Source organism: Lithobates pipiens, unplaced genomic scaffold (genome assembly GCF_037356315.1).
Source record: "Lithobates pipiens isolate NorthernLeopardFrog02 unplaced genomic scaffold, aLitPip1_a1.2 Scaffold_3, whole genome shotgun sequence".
Taxonomy (NCBI): Eukaryota; Metazoa; Chordata; class Amphibia; order Anura; family Ranidae; genus Lithobates; species Lithobates pipiens.
Window position 1 is genome coordinate 199,897,694 of NW_027507790.1, and position 16,888 is coordinate 199,914,581.

General features: G+C 42.4%; 1 protein-coding gene across 3 annotated transcripts in view; it reads left to right on the forward strand.

The window, feature by feature from the left end:
• Positions 1 to 16,888, forward strand: part of PDE4D (phosphodiesterase 4D) — a 756,150-nt gene that overhangs the window by 701,410 nt on the left and 37,852 nt on the right. Inside the window, exon 1 of one of the 3 annotated variants that reach the window (XM_077462688.1) lies at positions 6,782 to 7,177. The exons of the other annotated variants lie outside the window; for them this stretch is intronic. Within the exon in view, the coding sequence (XP_077318814.1) occupies positions 7,130 to 7,177 (48 nt within the window). The 5' untranslated portion in view covers positions 6,782 to 7,129. Of the gene's footprint in view, positions 1 to 6,781; positions 7,178 to 16,888 lie in introns of those variants that run through there. 3 annotated transcript variants of the gene reach the window in all.

Consider the following 16,888-nt stretch of genomic DNA (forward strand, 5'->3'; position numbering starts at 1 on the left):
TTCTTAATGGAACCCCATGTATCCACTAATGCCCATTTTTAGCGTGAGCCAAAATGCAGGGTGCTGCAGCACCATGAAGTTACTTCAGTGTGGTGCGATTTTGCAAAAGGGTCAGGGACTTCTTTTGCACATTTCTTGCTCATAGGGCACCCATTGAAATAAAGATGCTGCCCTGCGGGCGATGATGCATGGGCACGATCATGCTTCATTGTACCTGCATGATGTGAACGGAGCCTTATATCTGTCATGGTGGTGAGAAAGAAGATCCTCCATTCATATAATTTTGAATGTAAATTTTTTTTAACCACGTTGGCACAATTTTTCATTTTGCTGATTTCAATAATATACCCCAGTCTGTTGTGTTCTCTCTTCCGGAAGCAATAGCATTGTATTTTCTCTACTTATAAGGTAAAAAAAATTGTTAGGAGAAGAATGTAATACCGTTCTGATGGCTTTTGTGTATGGCAGTGGGATGAAAAGAATTGGGACGTCTCACTCCTCCAGTCACCATTTAGTACAGGAATGGTATGGCATAATGTCCTAGTATGCCCAATTTACCTTCAGACACATAATAAGAATTCTTTGGCACTGGACTTTAGCATCTCTAACGGTCTAAGAAATGGCTGGCAAAGCATGCTGGGAGCTCGAGCTAAAAATATTCACTTTTCCTTTTTCTTTGGTTTTGGATAGGGTGGTGGGAGTCGACCATTTCTGCCATCGTGTCATTCCCAGCTTTTTATTCTATGGGGTAATTTCCTTTTGCTTTGTGTCCCTGTTGCACCCATGTAATAAAAATAAAATAAAAATAGAGAGGTTTACCAAGGCATGAAGACATGCACAGCAATAAACGCATTATTAGAAGCTTTAACGTAGAATTCAATCTGGAATAGTCCTAAAAATGTCTCCCGCCCCCCCTTCCAGCCCATATGCTGACTAACCTGTGTAAAAGAAGATGTATATACTTACCTATTTTCAGTCCACTCTGCTTCAGTCATGTGATCCCCTGTGCCAGCCAGCGGCAGCTGCAGAGGAGAGGAGTGAGAGCTCAATAACAGCTGGGAATTGGTGATGTCACCCATAGGCTCCCACGTGCTGGCTGTTGGTGCTCCCTCCTCTCCCCTGCAGCCGTCGCTGCTGGTCAGGTGGGGAAAATTTGACAGGGTGGTTGTAAGAAGCCTATTAGTACAGTCCACATACATGGATCGTAAATCCCTGCTAACCTGGTCAAAATTCTATCCATGTGTGCCTGGCTTTGCCTCTACGAGTGATGAGCTGTCAGTGCCATGCAGCCGGTGCAGAGGTTTGGGGATTTGAAATTCTTCTTCTTCTCCTTCTCCTTCTCCTTCTCCTTCTCCTTCTCCTTCTCCTGTCAGCACCATCACAGAGAATTGCTCTGATCTAGTGTTTCTCAACTCCAGTCCTCAAGGCGGCCCAACAGGTCATGTTTTCAAGCTTTCCATTATTTCAGTTTCATCTGAGGGGAAATCCTGAAAACATGACCTGTTGAGGACTGGAGTTGAGAAATACTGCTCTGATCCATCCCGGAAGCACTATGCAGAGAAGAGGAAGAAGGGCAGGATTTGAAATTCCCGTACCACTTCACCAGCTAGATGGGCACTGACAGCTCAGTGTCCATAGAGGCAAGTACAGCGGGTGAGGAGGGTGTACGGTGTTAGCTCGCGTTTTGTATGATGTGTATAGGGCAGTGGTGTACCACTTTTAACATTGTTAGCATATGTTGTAGAGCTGCACAATTAATCGTTAAGAATCGAAATCACAATCTTTTTCTCTTCCCAATCTTCAAAACAGCCTATCACAATTCTTTTAACAAGTGCAGAGAGTTCTCACAGCTGGGGGGGGGGGGGGGGGGAGTCCAGGCAGCTGGCCATGTTTAATCACAACACACAAATTAGTAGAAACAAAGTATCTTTTTTCATTCTTTTATCAAAGGAAAGAACTCCAGAGTAAATGAAGGAAGTTTAACCATTTCAAGACCAAACCTTTTCTGACATTTGTTGATTACAAGTAAAAATTGTTATTTTTTTACTTATTGCTATAATAATTACCCCCTAAAAATATAGAAAAAAACATTTTTTTTCCCTCAGTTTAGGCCGATGCATATTCTTCTACATATTTTTGGTAAGAAAATTGGCAATAAGCAATTATTGATTGGTTTGCGCAAAGGTTATAGTGTTTACAAAATAAGGGATAGTTTCAGGGCATTTCTATTATTATTTTTTTTTAAACGGCGGCGATCAACGATTTTTATCGTGACTGCTACATTATGGCAGACACATTGGACATTTTTGACACATTTTTGGGACCTTTGTCCTATGGGCGTGTTGCTAACTATGAGGGGCATGGTTGTGTTTTACATATCACTGATCTCTGCTTCAAACACAGGGAGCAGAGATCAGTGTCACTTGTTGCTAGGCAGAACGGGGAGATGCTGTTTACAATGGCATCTCCCCGTTCTTCCTCTCCATGAGGCGATCGTGGGTATCCCTGCGGCTATCAAATCCGCGGGACCAGCGACCAGACTCGCGGAGCTTCCCGTGGGCGTATGAGCGCCCCCACCGCCTTTTAAAGGGCAACGTACAGGTAAGTGATTTTGCCTGTACTTGCTCTTCTGCCGACGTATAACGGCGTGAGGCAGTCGGGAGGCTGTTAAAGTAGAATTGCAGGCTAATGCTAACTATGCCTAAACCTGCTCCCTCCTCCCTTTCTAAATCCTGTGCTAACCACCCTGTAGAAGGAAGATGCTTATACTTACCTTTTCAGAGAGTGCTCTGGTCCACTTACGTGATCTTCCCAGCGGCTGGCTTCAGTGTAGAGGAGAGATTGGCGACAATGGCTGAAATGTCTGGGCGGTTATGACACCCGTTGTAGGCTGTCCTCGCTCTCCCCTGAAGCCTCCACTGGAAACCGATCACATAACCGCACCAGAGCAGCCTCAGAATAGGTAGGTGTAGTGATCGTTCTTTCACAAGCTAGTTAGAATAGGAATTAGAAGGGGGTGGGAACAGATTTAAGCATAAGTAGGAATAGCATGGATTTTCACTGATTGGAACAAAAATTGATCTTGATTTTAAAATCAATTTTTAGACCAAAGTTTTTTCTTTAAATCGGATAGTATAGTGTACCATACACTATACAATATAATTGTACAGTGAAAATACAATCTCCTTTATAATGCCCACATGCTTTTTGTGTGATTTGATCAAAATGGTCAAATCCGCAAACAACCGGAAAGCCAGAACTTCCCTTCTGATCAATTTAGACTCCATTTCAAAGGGATTGATGAAACTAAGTTGATTGTCCAAGGTGGTATTTTATCAATCATTTTTCATCAATCAGCAGCACTGAGATCCCTTTTTCATAAATACAATTGTGTTTTGATCAGAGTAGGAGATTACATGATGAAAACAGGGATGTGATTGATGACTTACAATCGTAAGTTATGATCGTATCCTAAATATAAATCGAAAGCCACTTCCCGGTGTGTGTCATATTGATCAAATGGGTTGTTGACTTTCTTTTTTAGGAACAATCAATCATTTATCAAAAGTACATCTTCAAGTGGTTGTACTGGGATAATGGCTGCAGGCATTGTGCCGACGCCATCTTTTAAAGCCAGTGGCTCGCTTGTAGGAGTAATCGGAGCGGCTGACTAGACGCTTGATTGCTGTTAAAAGCAGCAGGAGAGGACGTCCCCATACCCTCCCTCCCGCCACCTTCCGTAGCTCGCTCTGGCTCTACCGTCCCACCGGGATACCTGAACAACCAGCCAGGATAGGCTTTGATCAGGTCTTCATAGCACTTACCTGAAAGCGATGAACCAGCGCCATTTAAAAATAAAAGCATTCAAAAACGCTGATCTTGGTGTTTTGAATGCTTTTAGGTGCAGAGGAGGGATTTGGGGCTCTTTTGACCACCCCAGATCCCTCCATAAAGAGTACCTGTCACAAGGGATGTTTACATTCCTTGTAACAGCAATAAAAGTGATCAAAAGTGAAAGTAACAGTTAAAAAATAAATACAATAAATTAATAATTAAAAAAAAGTGTCCCCAACCCCTGTGCTCGTGCGCAAAGGTGAAGGCACGCATCGGTCAGCACGCACACAAACATTGTTCATCCCAAACATGTGAGGTATCACCGCAAATATCAGATCATGGGTAGTAATTCTAGTACTAGACCTCCGCTGTGGATATAAAATGGTAAGTTGCAAATCCCACCAATTAATTCTCTAGGGCCTCTACTTTAAAAAAACAATATATGTTTTGGGGTCTCTAAGACATTTTCTAGCAAAAAGTACTGATTGTTACATGTAAACAAAACGTGTCTGAAATCGCCTGGAGCTAAAGTGGTTGTAAAGCCTCAAGGTTTTTATGCATTCTATGCACCAAGGTGCAGAACCTTTGTTGCTGGATCTCCCCCCAGACCCCCCCCCATTCTTATTTGAGCCCGATCCATTCCAGCGATGTGCACAAGCCCAGTCTCTCTCCTCATTGGACAGATTGGCCATTGGCTCCCACTGCCATCAATCAAATCCAGTGACGTGGGGGAACTGGGCCGAATCCCACTGTCTGTCTCAATGGACACAGCAGAAGGACTCGGGTGTGCGCCCGTATGGGAGGCCCCCTTTTTTTGTGGGGCACCTGTTGAAGGGGAGGAGCCAGGAGAACCAGAAGGGCACCCCAGAAGAGGAGGACCAGGGCTGCTTTGTGCAAAATCAATCCGCAGAGCCAGGTAAGTTTACAATGTTTTTTTATTTTTATTTAAAAAACAAAAACAAAAAACAACCTTTTCAACCCCTTTAAAGTGGACCTTCAGTCGTGTTTTTTTTTTTTTTTACTTTTAAACTTTTCATCTATCTTCTGCCCTTGTTGTTTTAACTTTAGATAGTAAAACATTTTTTTTCTGCCAGTAAATACCTTATACAGCCCACTTCCTGTTTTTTGTCTGGTAAAAAGCTTTGGCTTATGTACTCATGCACAGCTTTCTCTCACTCTCCTGAGAGTTTGCTAGGAAGGGAGGGGGGGGGGGGGATGAGTCATAAGAGGGCCAATGAGAGCTGCAGAACTGGAGGAGTTCCTCTGTGCAAATCCAGGAAGTGATCAAGCAGCAGCTTCAGCTGCCCACAGTTAAAATGGATGCAGCCAGACTCAGCGGAGGGAGATTTCTGAAGCATATTTGACAAGTACAGAATCATAGTATATATAAAATAATATGCAAAGTGGTTGGAGGGAAGCTTCAGAATGGCAAAGATGTTTTTATTACGAATTATGTCAGCAGACTGTAGTTCATCTTTAAACACTAATTTGGGTTATTTTTTATCAGAGATGTAGTAGAATAAATTTTGGCCTAAGTCTATGAAGAAAGATTATTTATTTACAAAGTTTTAGAACAAACGAAGGAAAATGCATTTTTTTGGTAAAAAATGAAAGGTCAGCAGCTACAAATACTGCAGCTGCTGACTTTTAAAATAAGGACACTTACCCTTCCAGGGCGCCCGTGATGTCCTCACCTGAGGCCGACCCATCCCTCGGCTCCCGGGTTGAGGCGCTGGCATCTGCAGTAAGGAAATCAGGAAGTGAAGCCTTGCGGCTTCACAGCCTGGTTACCTACTGCGCATGCGTGAGTGGCGCTGCGCATTCTGAGTGGTCCCTGTTTTCTCCTGGGACCTGTGTGTCTCCCAGAAGACAGCGGGGGGACAGAGGAGGCACCAGACATGACGTAGTTCGCTGGAATTGGGAGCAAATACCTTTATTAGACAGGTATCTGCTCCCCCCCCCCCCCCCCCCCCGAAAGGTGCAGAATGTGGGAATCCGGACAGCGGAAGTTAATTTTTTGGATGGAACTCCGCTTTAAACACCAGGTGAAAGCTCTATCTGTCACCAACGTCATGCCTGAGTAATTGGCATTCCAAGTGTGACAGTGTAAAAATTTGAAAATGAGCCTGGTCAGGAAGGGGATGAAAGCGTCTGGTATTGAAGTAGCTAAAGGAGATTGTACAATCTGATTGTATAGTGTATAACCAGATAAAGGGAGGGAGATGGTACAATCAGATTGCATAGTGTATGGCCAGATAAAGGGAAGGAGACGGTACAATCTGATTGTATAGTGTATGGCCAGATAAAGGGCGGGAGATGGTACAATCAGATTTTTTAGTGTATTGCCACCTTGAAGGAGATGTGTCTATTCAGATAAGGTGTATGGTCACCTTTAGGGTGCCCTCCTAGAAGGTTCCCACCATTGGCTGTCCTTTCCAGGTAATATGCATCAGCCTATCGGAGGAGATGTAGATTCCTGATCCCAGCAGCTCAGTGTTGGTAGGCGGTCCCTTTCCTGGCTGTGTTCTATGCTCATACATATTCTATGTGCAGCTTGTTCTAAATCCCTGCAAATCACCTGGGAATGTCTGACAGCGGCCGGGACCGGTGCCCGCCTCTCCAGAAAACATCAGGCAAATTAGAAAGCACAAAAGAAGAAGTGTGCTAATTAATCTTCTGGGTGACGAGCTGCTGCTACAAGGATTCCATTACTAAATGTCACTTCCAGGAGAGGAGAGAATAACAATGTTCCGAGGAGATTTAGCATCTTCCACCAATCAGAACGCCCTGTGCAGAATGCTGTGTTTATCACAAACAAAGTGACTTAAGAAGTTCACTGATTGGCTGCTTGAATGACTTGTGGGTGTGTCCTTTCTGCACTGTGTATGGCTTTCCTTGAAGGTGCCTATTTTGTGCTGTTGGCACAAAAAGTCTTCTTAGCAGGAGAGCATCTTGGCATCCATAATTCATCAGGACCTGGAAGACAGGAAACATGCTGATTCCCAGCTCGGAGGATTTCTATTCACGCCTAACCGCCTGCTTGCTGCTCTTCCTCCTGGACTACCAGCACCCTATGGATCTGTACAAATGGCTTTCATACAGCTTCAATCAAAGGGATTGTACGCCACAATGCAGCCTCTGTACCTAAAGCCAACTCGGGAACTAAGTGACACAAGGGAATTTTCCTGCTGACTTCTTTCCGAATTCTGATTTCTTACATTTTTTTTTTCTTTTTTTAATCGTACCCTTTTTTTTTTTTTTTTCTTCTGTGTTGGTAAACAATCTCTCAATCAAAATGCCTGAAGCCAACTATTTGCTGTCTGTGTCTTGGGGCTACATCAAGGTAAATGATGTCAGCATGCGGTACGGTTTGATTGTGCAGAACTGACTACACTTCCAGATTCCATCTTTGCTCCTTATGATTGCACGGACTGTCAGATGCTGATGTGATTGCACAAGCAGAGTCTGCTGTATCCCTGTAACATGAGATAATAATGATTAGGGGGAGTGCGACTGTTTACTGTACATAGGAAGGGATGTGTTGATGCTGCTGCTCATGCACTAACCTTATATCTTAAGCTGACCATACACAAATGGAAAACAAAAATGGAGTCGATCGTTTGATTTTTGTATGGTTAGTGTGCTTACTGCGCATCAAGATCAAAAAATGCACAAATTAACATTTTTCAAGTGTTTTGTTTGAAAAACATGCAAGTGAAATGCACATGAGCAATAGGGGTAGTAGTAATCAATCAGAAAAAATTATGTTTAATGTTAGAAAATGATCAGAAACATTTTGACATTTTCAGGAAAATTTCCGATGCAATGATTGGGCCATAGAATGTTTAATCCAAAGTGTGTGTTTTGATTTTTGTACAAATTTTTGTTTGTTTTTCTATTCCTGTATGGCCAGATTTTTACAAGGTAGATTGTTTACAATGGATTCCTGGGGATCGTTTACACCTTGTTGGAAGCACCTCCTATTTTAAAGTTTTTCAAAAAATAGGAAATGCACGAGTCACCGTGTGCCCCCCCATCTCCAATTTGGAGAATTAGCGTTGTAAACGAAACATCTGATTATCTGTGGCTTGCTGATTCAGTTGGTTCCGTGGCCTACCCCTGATTACATTCATTTGTTACACTAATAGTTTGCTTATTGACTCAGGAGTTAGGGAGCAATATGAAACCTTCATCTAAACCAATTATATTGTGTACAATCATTGAGTATTGATCACACCTATTCTTAGAGTCCTCGTAGAGGTCAGGGGATTCAATCAAATTATAATCAATGGGCATTGCTCTCCTATGAGAAGGTAGAAGCTTGTGCCACCTCTGTCCTTGCAGCTAGTCTCAGTCCTGATGCTGCATTCACCGTCCATCTCTTATTGAGAGGTATCATACCTGCCTGGTTGTTGTGCTGGGGCTGTAGCATGCTAATAAGTGCTCAGGTATTGAAGGTCTGCAAAACCCAGAGGGATCATTAGGCTTTCAATAAAGGCTTTCATCACCTAAAAAAATTGCAAAACAGGACTGGTGAGGCTTTGGATGGACAATCAGATCTGCCAAGTTAGGAAAAGAGACAACTGTTCAGGTTTTCCTGCTGATCAGAGGATGTTTTACCTATTCTGTTTTTTTTTTGTTAATCATATGCTAGTTTAAGGATCCATTTTGGAAATTTATGGCAGGCAGTTAAACAAAAAAAAAAAGATGGCTACCTATTAACCCAATAAGTAGGTAATAGAGGGATTGTTGACAGGCTATTGGTGGATGCTTGTTTATTACAGATTTTTTTTTTTGCAGCACCAAAAATGTACACAGTGCCTTTACATATGGTACATTGACATAAGTGCCATTAAGGAGCTTACAATCTAAAGCTGGCCGTAGATGATTCCTTTTTTGAAAAAACAAAACAAAAAACAAAAAAAAAACCCCCAGATTTCAAACCATCTTGAGCCAGTCTTTGCCCCCTACCCCACATGCATACACATATGAGGCCCAATTAACCTACCAGCATGTGGTTGGAGTGTGGGAAGAAACCCACCCAAGCACAGGGAGAACATGCATACTGTATGGATATGGTGTCCTGGCCAAGGTTTGCTGCAAAAACCCCAGTGCTACAAGGCAGACATGCTAACCACTGAGCCAATATGTTGCAATAATCCCAGATACTGTTTTTGGCTCCTTCCCTGCAAAGAAAATGGTGTGGACATGTCGGTGTTCCATCCATGTCAGCATTTTTCAGGTTGAGGCTTTGTCAGCCATTCTGTGCTGTGTTCAGAGCGCCGTGCACACCTTTCATCCTATCTCTGCGCACAGCCCCTGCGTGGGAGCCTGGATTTAGTCAGCACATTCAGCTGAGGGTGTAGAAAGGGATTCCCCTTCATTGGACTCAGTTCTGCTGGCATTTTATAGATTCAAGCATTTCACACACTTTGAAAGGGACTCTCAGCATGGGTGACTGGTTCTTATTAATCAGATGTGTTAGGGATGAGTGGGATTTGTATGAACATCCCTGTGAAGGGAAGCACCATTGTGCTCCTCATTGTGTCAGGTCTGCCAGAGCACACATACAGGTACAGCCTTAGTATGGAGAATCCTTCCCACTGTTCTTCCAGGGAAAGTCACTTGATGCTTCTGTGCATTTGGATCACATTGTGTATATAATGAATGTGAAAAAAAAGCTACTGAATTAAAGAGGGAGGGTGGAATTCTAGTGTGGACCCCACAGAAAGGAGGTGCAGCCGTGCAGTATGGCTCTAATGCTTTTTTGGAATTCAGACAAAGCCATTTAGTCATAACTGAGCATCATGCAGGGAGAATTCAGCTGACTGCATTGTAACATGCAATCGGCCAACCTTCATGGAATATCACCTACCTGTGCAGTACACTCCTGACTGAACACTATGCATATCCATACAGTATACCCCTGAATCAATACAATATGCTCATGGCTGTATACGTTGTATCCATACAGCATACTCCTGACTGCATACATTATAGCCCTGAATCAAATCTATATATGCAGTATACACTTGTATCCATGCAGTATACTCCTGACTGAACACTATGCATATCAATACAATATGCTTATGGCTGGATACATTGTATCACTGACTGAATCAAATCTATATATACAGTATACTCCTGACTGCATACATTGTATCTAACAGTATACCACTGATGGCATACATTGTATCCATACAGTATTTTCCTGACTGAATCAAATCTATATATGCATTATAGTACCTGTCTGCACACTTGTATCTATGCAGTATACTCCTGACTGAACACTATGTATATCCATACAGTATACCCCCGTATCAATACAATACGTATCAATACAATACATACAGGATGCTCCTTACAGCATAAATTGTGTATATACCGTATATACTCGAGTATAGGCCGACCCAAATATAAGCCGAGGTCCCCAATTTACCCCCAAAAAACTGGAAAAAATTATTGACTCGTGTATAAGCCGAGGGTGAGACATGCCTGTCCATCCCTGTGTGTCGTCCATCCCTGTGTGTGTCCATGCATCCGTGTGTGTGTGTGTCCATGCATCCGTGTGTGTGTGTGTGTGTGTCCATGCATCCGTGTGTGTGTGTGTGTGTCCATGCATCCGTGTGTGTGTGTGTCCATCCATCCCTGTGTGTGTGCATGCATCCGTGTGTGTGTGTGTGTGTCCATGCATCCGTGTGTATCCATCCATCCCTGTGTGTGCATGCATCCGTGTGTGTGTGTGTGTGTGTGTGTGTGTGTGTGTGTGTGTGTGTGTGTGTCCGTGCAGCCTACCTGTGTCCAGCCTGCCTGTGTCCGTCCAGCCTGTGTCCGTCCCGGCCTGCGTCCCGTCCCGGCCTGCGTCCCGTCCCGGCCTGCGTCCCGTCCCGGCCTGCGTCCCGTCCCGGCCTGCGTCCCGGCCTGCGTCCCGTCCCGGCCTGCGTCCCGGCCCGTCCCGCAGCTCTTCGTCGGTGGCCATTCTAGGATTCAAAAGCCGCGCCTCCGTCGGTGATAGGCGGAACACTCAATTTCCCACTGACTGCTGGGAAATTGAGTGTTCCGCCTATCGGATGTCCGTGATAGGCGGAACACTCAATTTCCCAGCAGTCAGTGGTCCGCCTATCATGGACGTCCGCTCATCCTCATACTACGGACGAGGATGAGAGGACGTCCGTGATAGGCGGAACACAGACTGCTGGGAAATTCAGTGTTCCGCCTATCACAGGCGAAGGCGGAGACGGAGGCGCGGCCTTTGAATCCTAGAATGGCCGCTGTCTGTCTGCTCGACACGCTGATCGGGCAGACAGACAGCGATGACTCGAGTATAAGCCGAGGGGGGCACTTTCAGCCTCAAAAAAGAGGCTGAAAATCTCGGCTTATACTCGAGTATATACGGTACACAGTATCATTCTGATTGCATTAATTGTATCCACGCAGTGTACTCCTGACAGCATACATTGTATCCATACAGTATGTCCCTGACTGCATTCAATGTGTATATATACAGTATACTCGTGTCTGCATACTTGTATTCATGCAGTATATTCCTGACTGAACACTATGCACATACAGTATACCCCTGTATCAATATAATATACTCATGACTGGATACATTATATACATACAGGATGCTCCTGACAGCATAATATTATTATACAGGATACATTGTGTATATATACAGTACCCCCCTGACTGCATACATTGTATTTACGCAGTAAACTCTATACTTTTTATCCAATAGTATACCCCTGATGGCATACATTGTATCCATATAGTATATTCCTGACTTCATAGAATTTTATATACAGTATACTCCTGTCTGCATACTTGTATCCATGCACTATACCCTTGACTACATATGATGTATCCATGCAGTATACTCCTGAGTGCATACATTGCATCTAGACAATATACCCCCCGACAACATATATTTTGTGTGTGTGTATACAGACTACCCCTGGCTGCATGCATTGTATTCACTTAGTATACTCTTGGCTGCATGCAATGTATCAAAACAGTATACTTCTGGCTGCATACAATGTATCTGTACAGAATGTGCCTAGCTGCATAAGGTGGTGTATCCATGATATATCCATGGCTGCAAAGAATGTGTATTAATACAGTATACTCTTAGCTGCATACAATGTATCTATTCAGTGTATTTTCAGTGTATACTTTTGGTATACTTTTGCCTGAATTCAGTGTATCAATATGGAGTTTTTATTGGATTAGTATGGCACCCTTCTAAACTGAGAAAACTGAGCTCATGCTGCTAGTTATCAAATGGGACAGGAGACACAGCAGGAGAGCTGGAGATGCTTACACCAGTTCCCTCTGACACTCGCTCAGCTGAGAGCAGGAGGGAGGAGGATGTCTGAAAACCCTGAAATTGCTGGGCTTATCAGCTAGGCATATAGCTGGATAGACTGGTGTCTCAATTCAACCTCACCAACTATGTATAGACACGTTTTGCCCAAATAGTATGTGGGTCAGGTAAGCTTTCTGCCTGGTTACCGGTAGACCGTTGAGGATCTGTGGTAGTTTTCAATATAGAAAATTTAGAAACCCCCTTTGTTAACTAGGTATGAATCTAGCGCCAGATTCTTATCTGCGGGTGGTGCAGGTAGACCTGGAACAGGCCTATCTACTTGTTGCACGAAAAAAAAAACCTGACTGCTCCGATCGGAGACACTGTACTAGCCATGCGAGCTTAGTCCAGCGATCTCCCCCCACTGAGCTATTGTATTCTGCCAAGGTGACGTCACTCTGATCAGTGCTCTCTGCCATTGTCTGAGAGTGCTGATCTGGAGACGGTCAGCCCCTGGTTTTCTAGCATGCACGCCCAACTTCTGTCAGACAGACCGACATACACACAGGCAGAATGATGGCTGTTTTTTTTTTGTGTTTTGTTTTTATTGTTTTTTTGAACCAGCAAATGTCTCCCGACATTCTGCTCCTGTGTACAGAGCTTTATAGCTTCCTTCATCTAGGGGCCTCAGAACAATAATGGGGCTAACACACATGCACCTTTTTCTAAGGGGAAAAAACTGTGTTAAAGTGCAACAATCCATACCAACCAAACATCGTTTTTTTATTTTATTTGTCTAATTAATGTAATTAGCCAGGAATGAAGCACCCTGACAGCCTGTGGTTATATAATAAATATTGGGTTGGCTGGCCCTACAAAAAAGCTTGAATACCAATGGGATGTAGCCGCACAAACATTAATGACTAGGATTACATGTCAAAAGGTAGGTATTTGGTGGGCATCACATGCACAAGTACAGGCACGGGCAGACCAGCACTCTCTTTACAGTGATTGTAGTACTACAATCCCTAGCTCCAAAGCCAGCTGCATGCAGGAACTTCTAGATATCCATGTTCCAGGAGTGCCTAGCCTTTATATAGATAGATTCTGTGTTTCACAGTTTATTTTATTTTCCTCTATTTCTGCTAGCAGCACTATGTCTTACATTTCTTCCCTACACCTTCCCGCCTCCATTTGTGCTCATCACTGATACTTTTTTCACCGATTAGAACAGTGAGCACTATTAACATTGAAGAATGACTCTTGTTGCATATTGCACAATGTACTTTAATAAACACCTTTCTAGCTCACATTTATATAAGACACTAAATATAAAGTGGAACAAATCCTTACATGAAATCTGTAGCACACCTGTCTACCTAATTACTTCCAGTGAAGCACATGAGGCCATTTGGTTGAACAATGGGCAGATTGGCCATCTAGGGATGTGGAAAGGGAATTTTAATTGGAAAAATCTTGCACTTGGATTGAATGTGGTCCTAACATTATTCATAATTTTCAATCAGAAAGTTTCCAATGTGTTATATGAAAGGATTGAATGAGTTAAAATAAACTCTATCAAAGCAAAGCTGACTTTGTGGGCACAAAATGAGGCAGTAGTTTAGAATAAAAAAAAAGATTACAAATAATTGAACAGACAGGAACACCCTACTAAACTAACAAGGTCAACAGATACCCAATAGAAAAGACATGGAAGTGTGGATCTAAAATTGTGATCTGTAGGATCCGTAATGGATACAAAACACTGTATAGAATTATCAATGAGTAGGATCCATAGACTTCTCCGTGCCTTCTTGACAATAAGGCATGGAGAAGTCTATGGATCCTACTCATTGATGTACAACTGCCCTGTCAGATTTTCCCCACTTGATCAGCACTGTTGGCTATAGCCTGCAGTGCTGATCTGTAAATTCTGATGGCATTGAAGTCTCTCAGCTGTTAGATTATAATGTCACAGTGGGCAGGATTCCCTCATCCACCTCGAAGATTCATTATGCGCTGCCTTATGCCTGGTACTTACGATGAGATTATCGGACAAATGAGCATCCTTTTTTTTTTTTTTTTTTTTTTTTTTTTTTGCATGGTAGTCTCATATCAAAAATAAAGAGGTTACTAAACTGACAAATTCTCGTACAACAAAATAAAATTCAGAAGTGATGTATTGTATTTTCGAACGACAACTGTACAAAAGTCATAAGATTTGATATCATGTGTATGGGCCATTAAGGACTCCAGTAGTGAGACATTGCCACCATGTTTTCTTGCCCTGTTATTTCTCATCTTAATTTCCCTTCCATCTGTTACATTCTTTGGAAAATAAAATGCATTTTAATAGCCAACACTTAGGCAGGCCATACATGGTTCGAATTGCAAAAGAATTTTCTTTCGAAAATCTTATCTAAGAATTTTTGTTCGTATTTCGCACCATTAGTGGGCTGCAGCAACAGCCGATTTTTGTGCGGCAATCAAATTTGAGTAATCAGACATGTTGGAAACTTTTTGAAAAACAAAAGATTTTCTAATCAATGATGGGAGAATCGTGCAAGAAATGTAATCGGAAATAAAAATGCACATGTGCAAGAAAAGAACATTGCCGGAAAGAAAAGATTCTCAGCCACAAAAATTCTTTTCTGTAGCAAAATTAGGTGAAATTGAAGGCTTGGTTGGCCGAATTTCGAAATCAATGGTGGCACCAGCTGATCACAAAACGCACAAATTTGCTGATTTTCCAAAGAAAATTCGACCATGTATGGCCAGCCTAAGTGGGATCCACTTATTTGTCATGAGCGGTATACTGACCTGAGAAGTCGGGCAGAGGGACAGAGACATTTAAAAACCAATAGGTGACTAAACTCTTCTAGTATCTCCCCAACACTGAAACATCACAAGCGTCTTGCCCTACAGGTCTCGGGTGTTACAGGGACATGAAGCCGTGATTTCAGGTTTTATTTACAATACTGGCTGCTGGTGAAATCTTGTGTTTTGCGATTTAACTATAGAATGCTATGATTATTAGCTTTGTATTATTTTACTGGTCTGGTCTTATTCCATTTATTTTACATGTGATTGTTTGAGGTTTAGGTTAGGAGCCGTTTATATTTCTACGGGTGTTTAATACGGAAATTGAAGCTCACTAATAACATATAGAATCAATCATTTTTATTTATAAAGATAAAAAAACATGAGAACAAGAATTCATCCATGTCAAAAATCGCTTAGTCTATACAGGCATATTTTGGCAAAGCACGCTCAACATGTTTCACTCGATAGAGCTTCCTCAGGAAATTATGGTGTGGCAAGATTGGAATGAGTATCTCATGCTAATATTTCATTAATACAGTAACATGTAAGAACATGAGTGTGGGCATATATGTTAAGAAACATGCAATTAATTTAAAGATGGTAAACAAAATATCAGAATATAGGGCATAGAAATGCATGGATGCATGAAGGACTGAACCTCACCAAAGCTGCTTTAAGTCAATAGATAGTGTGGATGGAAAGATATAGGTTCCATATGTGCACAGAACATCCCATTGTTCTGATAACGCTTCTTCGGTACTAAAAAAAAACTATAATGCCTTGTACACAAGGTCGGAAATTCTGACGAAAAAGGTCCGATCGGATTTTCCGACAATATAATCCGATCGGACCTTTTTCGTCAGAATTTCTGACCTTGGGTACAAGGCATTATAGTTTTTTTCTAGTACCGAAGAAGCTTTATCAGAACAATGTGTGTGGGCTCTATCAGACTTTTTCCGTCAGAAATTCCGATGGAAAAAATGTAAGTGCAGGATCTCAAATTTTTCTTACAAAAAAATCCGATCTGACTTTTTCTGATCGTTTGTAGAGAATTCCGATCGGACAAAGTGCCACACTTGCTCAGATCAAATTACGAGACCAAAGCTATTGGCTACTAGCCTTAACGTAGTCCCATCGTAGCGAACAAACGTCATCACGTTCCGAACTATTGGATTTTCTGACAACTTTGTCCGACCGTGTGTATGCAACACCAGTTTAGGACAAAATCCGTTGGAAAAAATCCGACAGATTTTGTGGGCGGAATTTCCGACTGTGTGTACAGGGCATAATAGTAGTTTTTCCTGAAGAAAAAAATATATATAAAATACGGTCTGTAAGGAAATATTTAAATAAGTGTCCCCTGTCAGGAGTTTGAGAGAGACTAATTACCTAAAGGATATGAGGTGGCCAAAGTTTTATAGTAGACTATAATTTTTCCTAGAATTCCCCTTTTTTGGAGGTTTTTTTTTTTTTTTTTTTTTTTTTTTTTTTTGTGTAGCATGATTGGGTGTTTGAAGTAATAAGACAATTCCACGACTAGAGGTTGTCTGTATGATGCAATAATAGTAAGCAATATGCTCAGTCCAAGTAAGGCCTTGTTCTCACAGAAGAACTTGAGTGTACATCTGTGCATCCGCCTGCAGGTAGTCTGATTCATGTCTGCTGGGACACAGCTAATGCCCCAATCTGGCATGCATGTGGGTGCCTGTACCCCAACTCGTACGCTCGGGGATGCGCACCCATATGACACACAAGTCACTTCATCCCAGTAGACATGAATGGGACAGCCTGCACATGGATGCCCGGAACACCTGTGCGGGCAAACGTAGCCCTTCCCACAGATGTACCCTGAAGTATGCCCCATAAACATGGATCTAATGGCTTAATGAACAGTCCACATGTCATGGGATTCATAAAAAATGG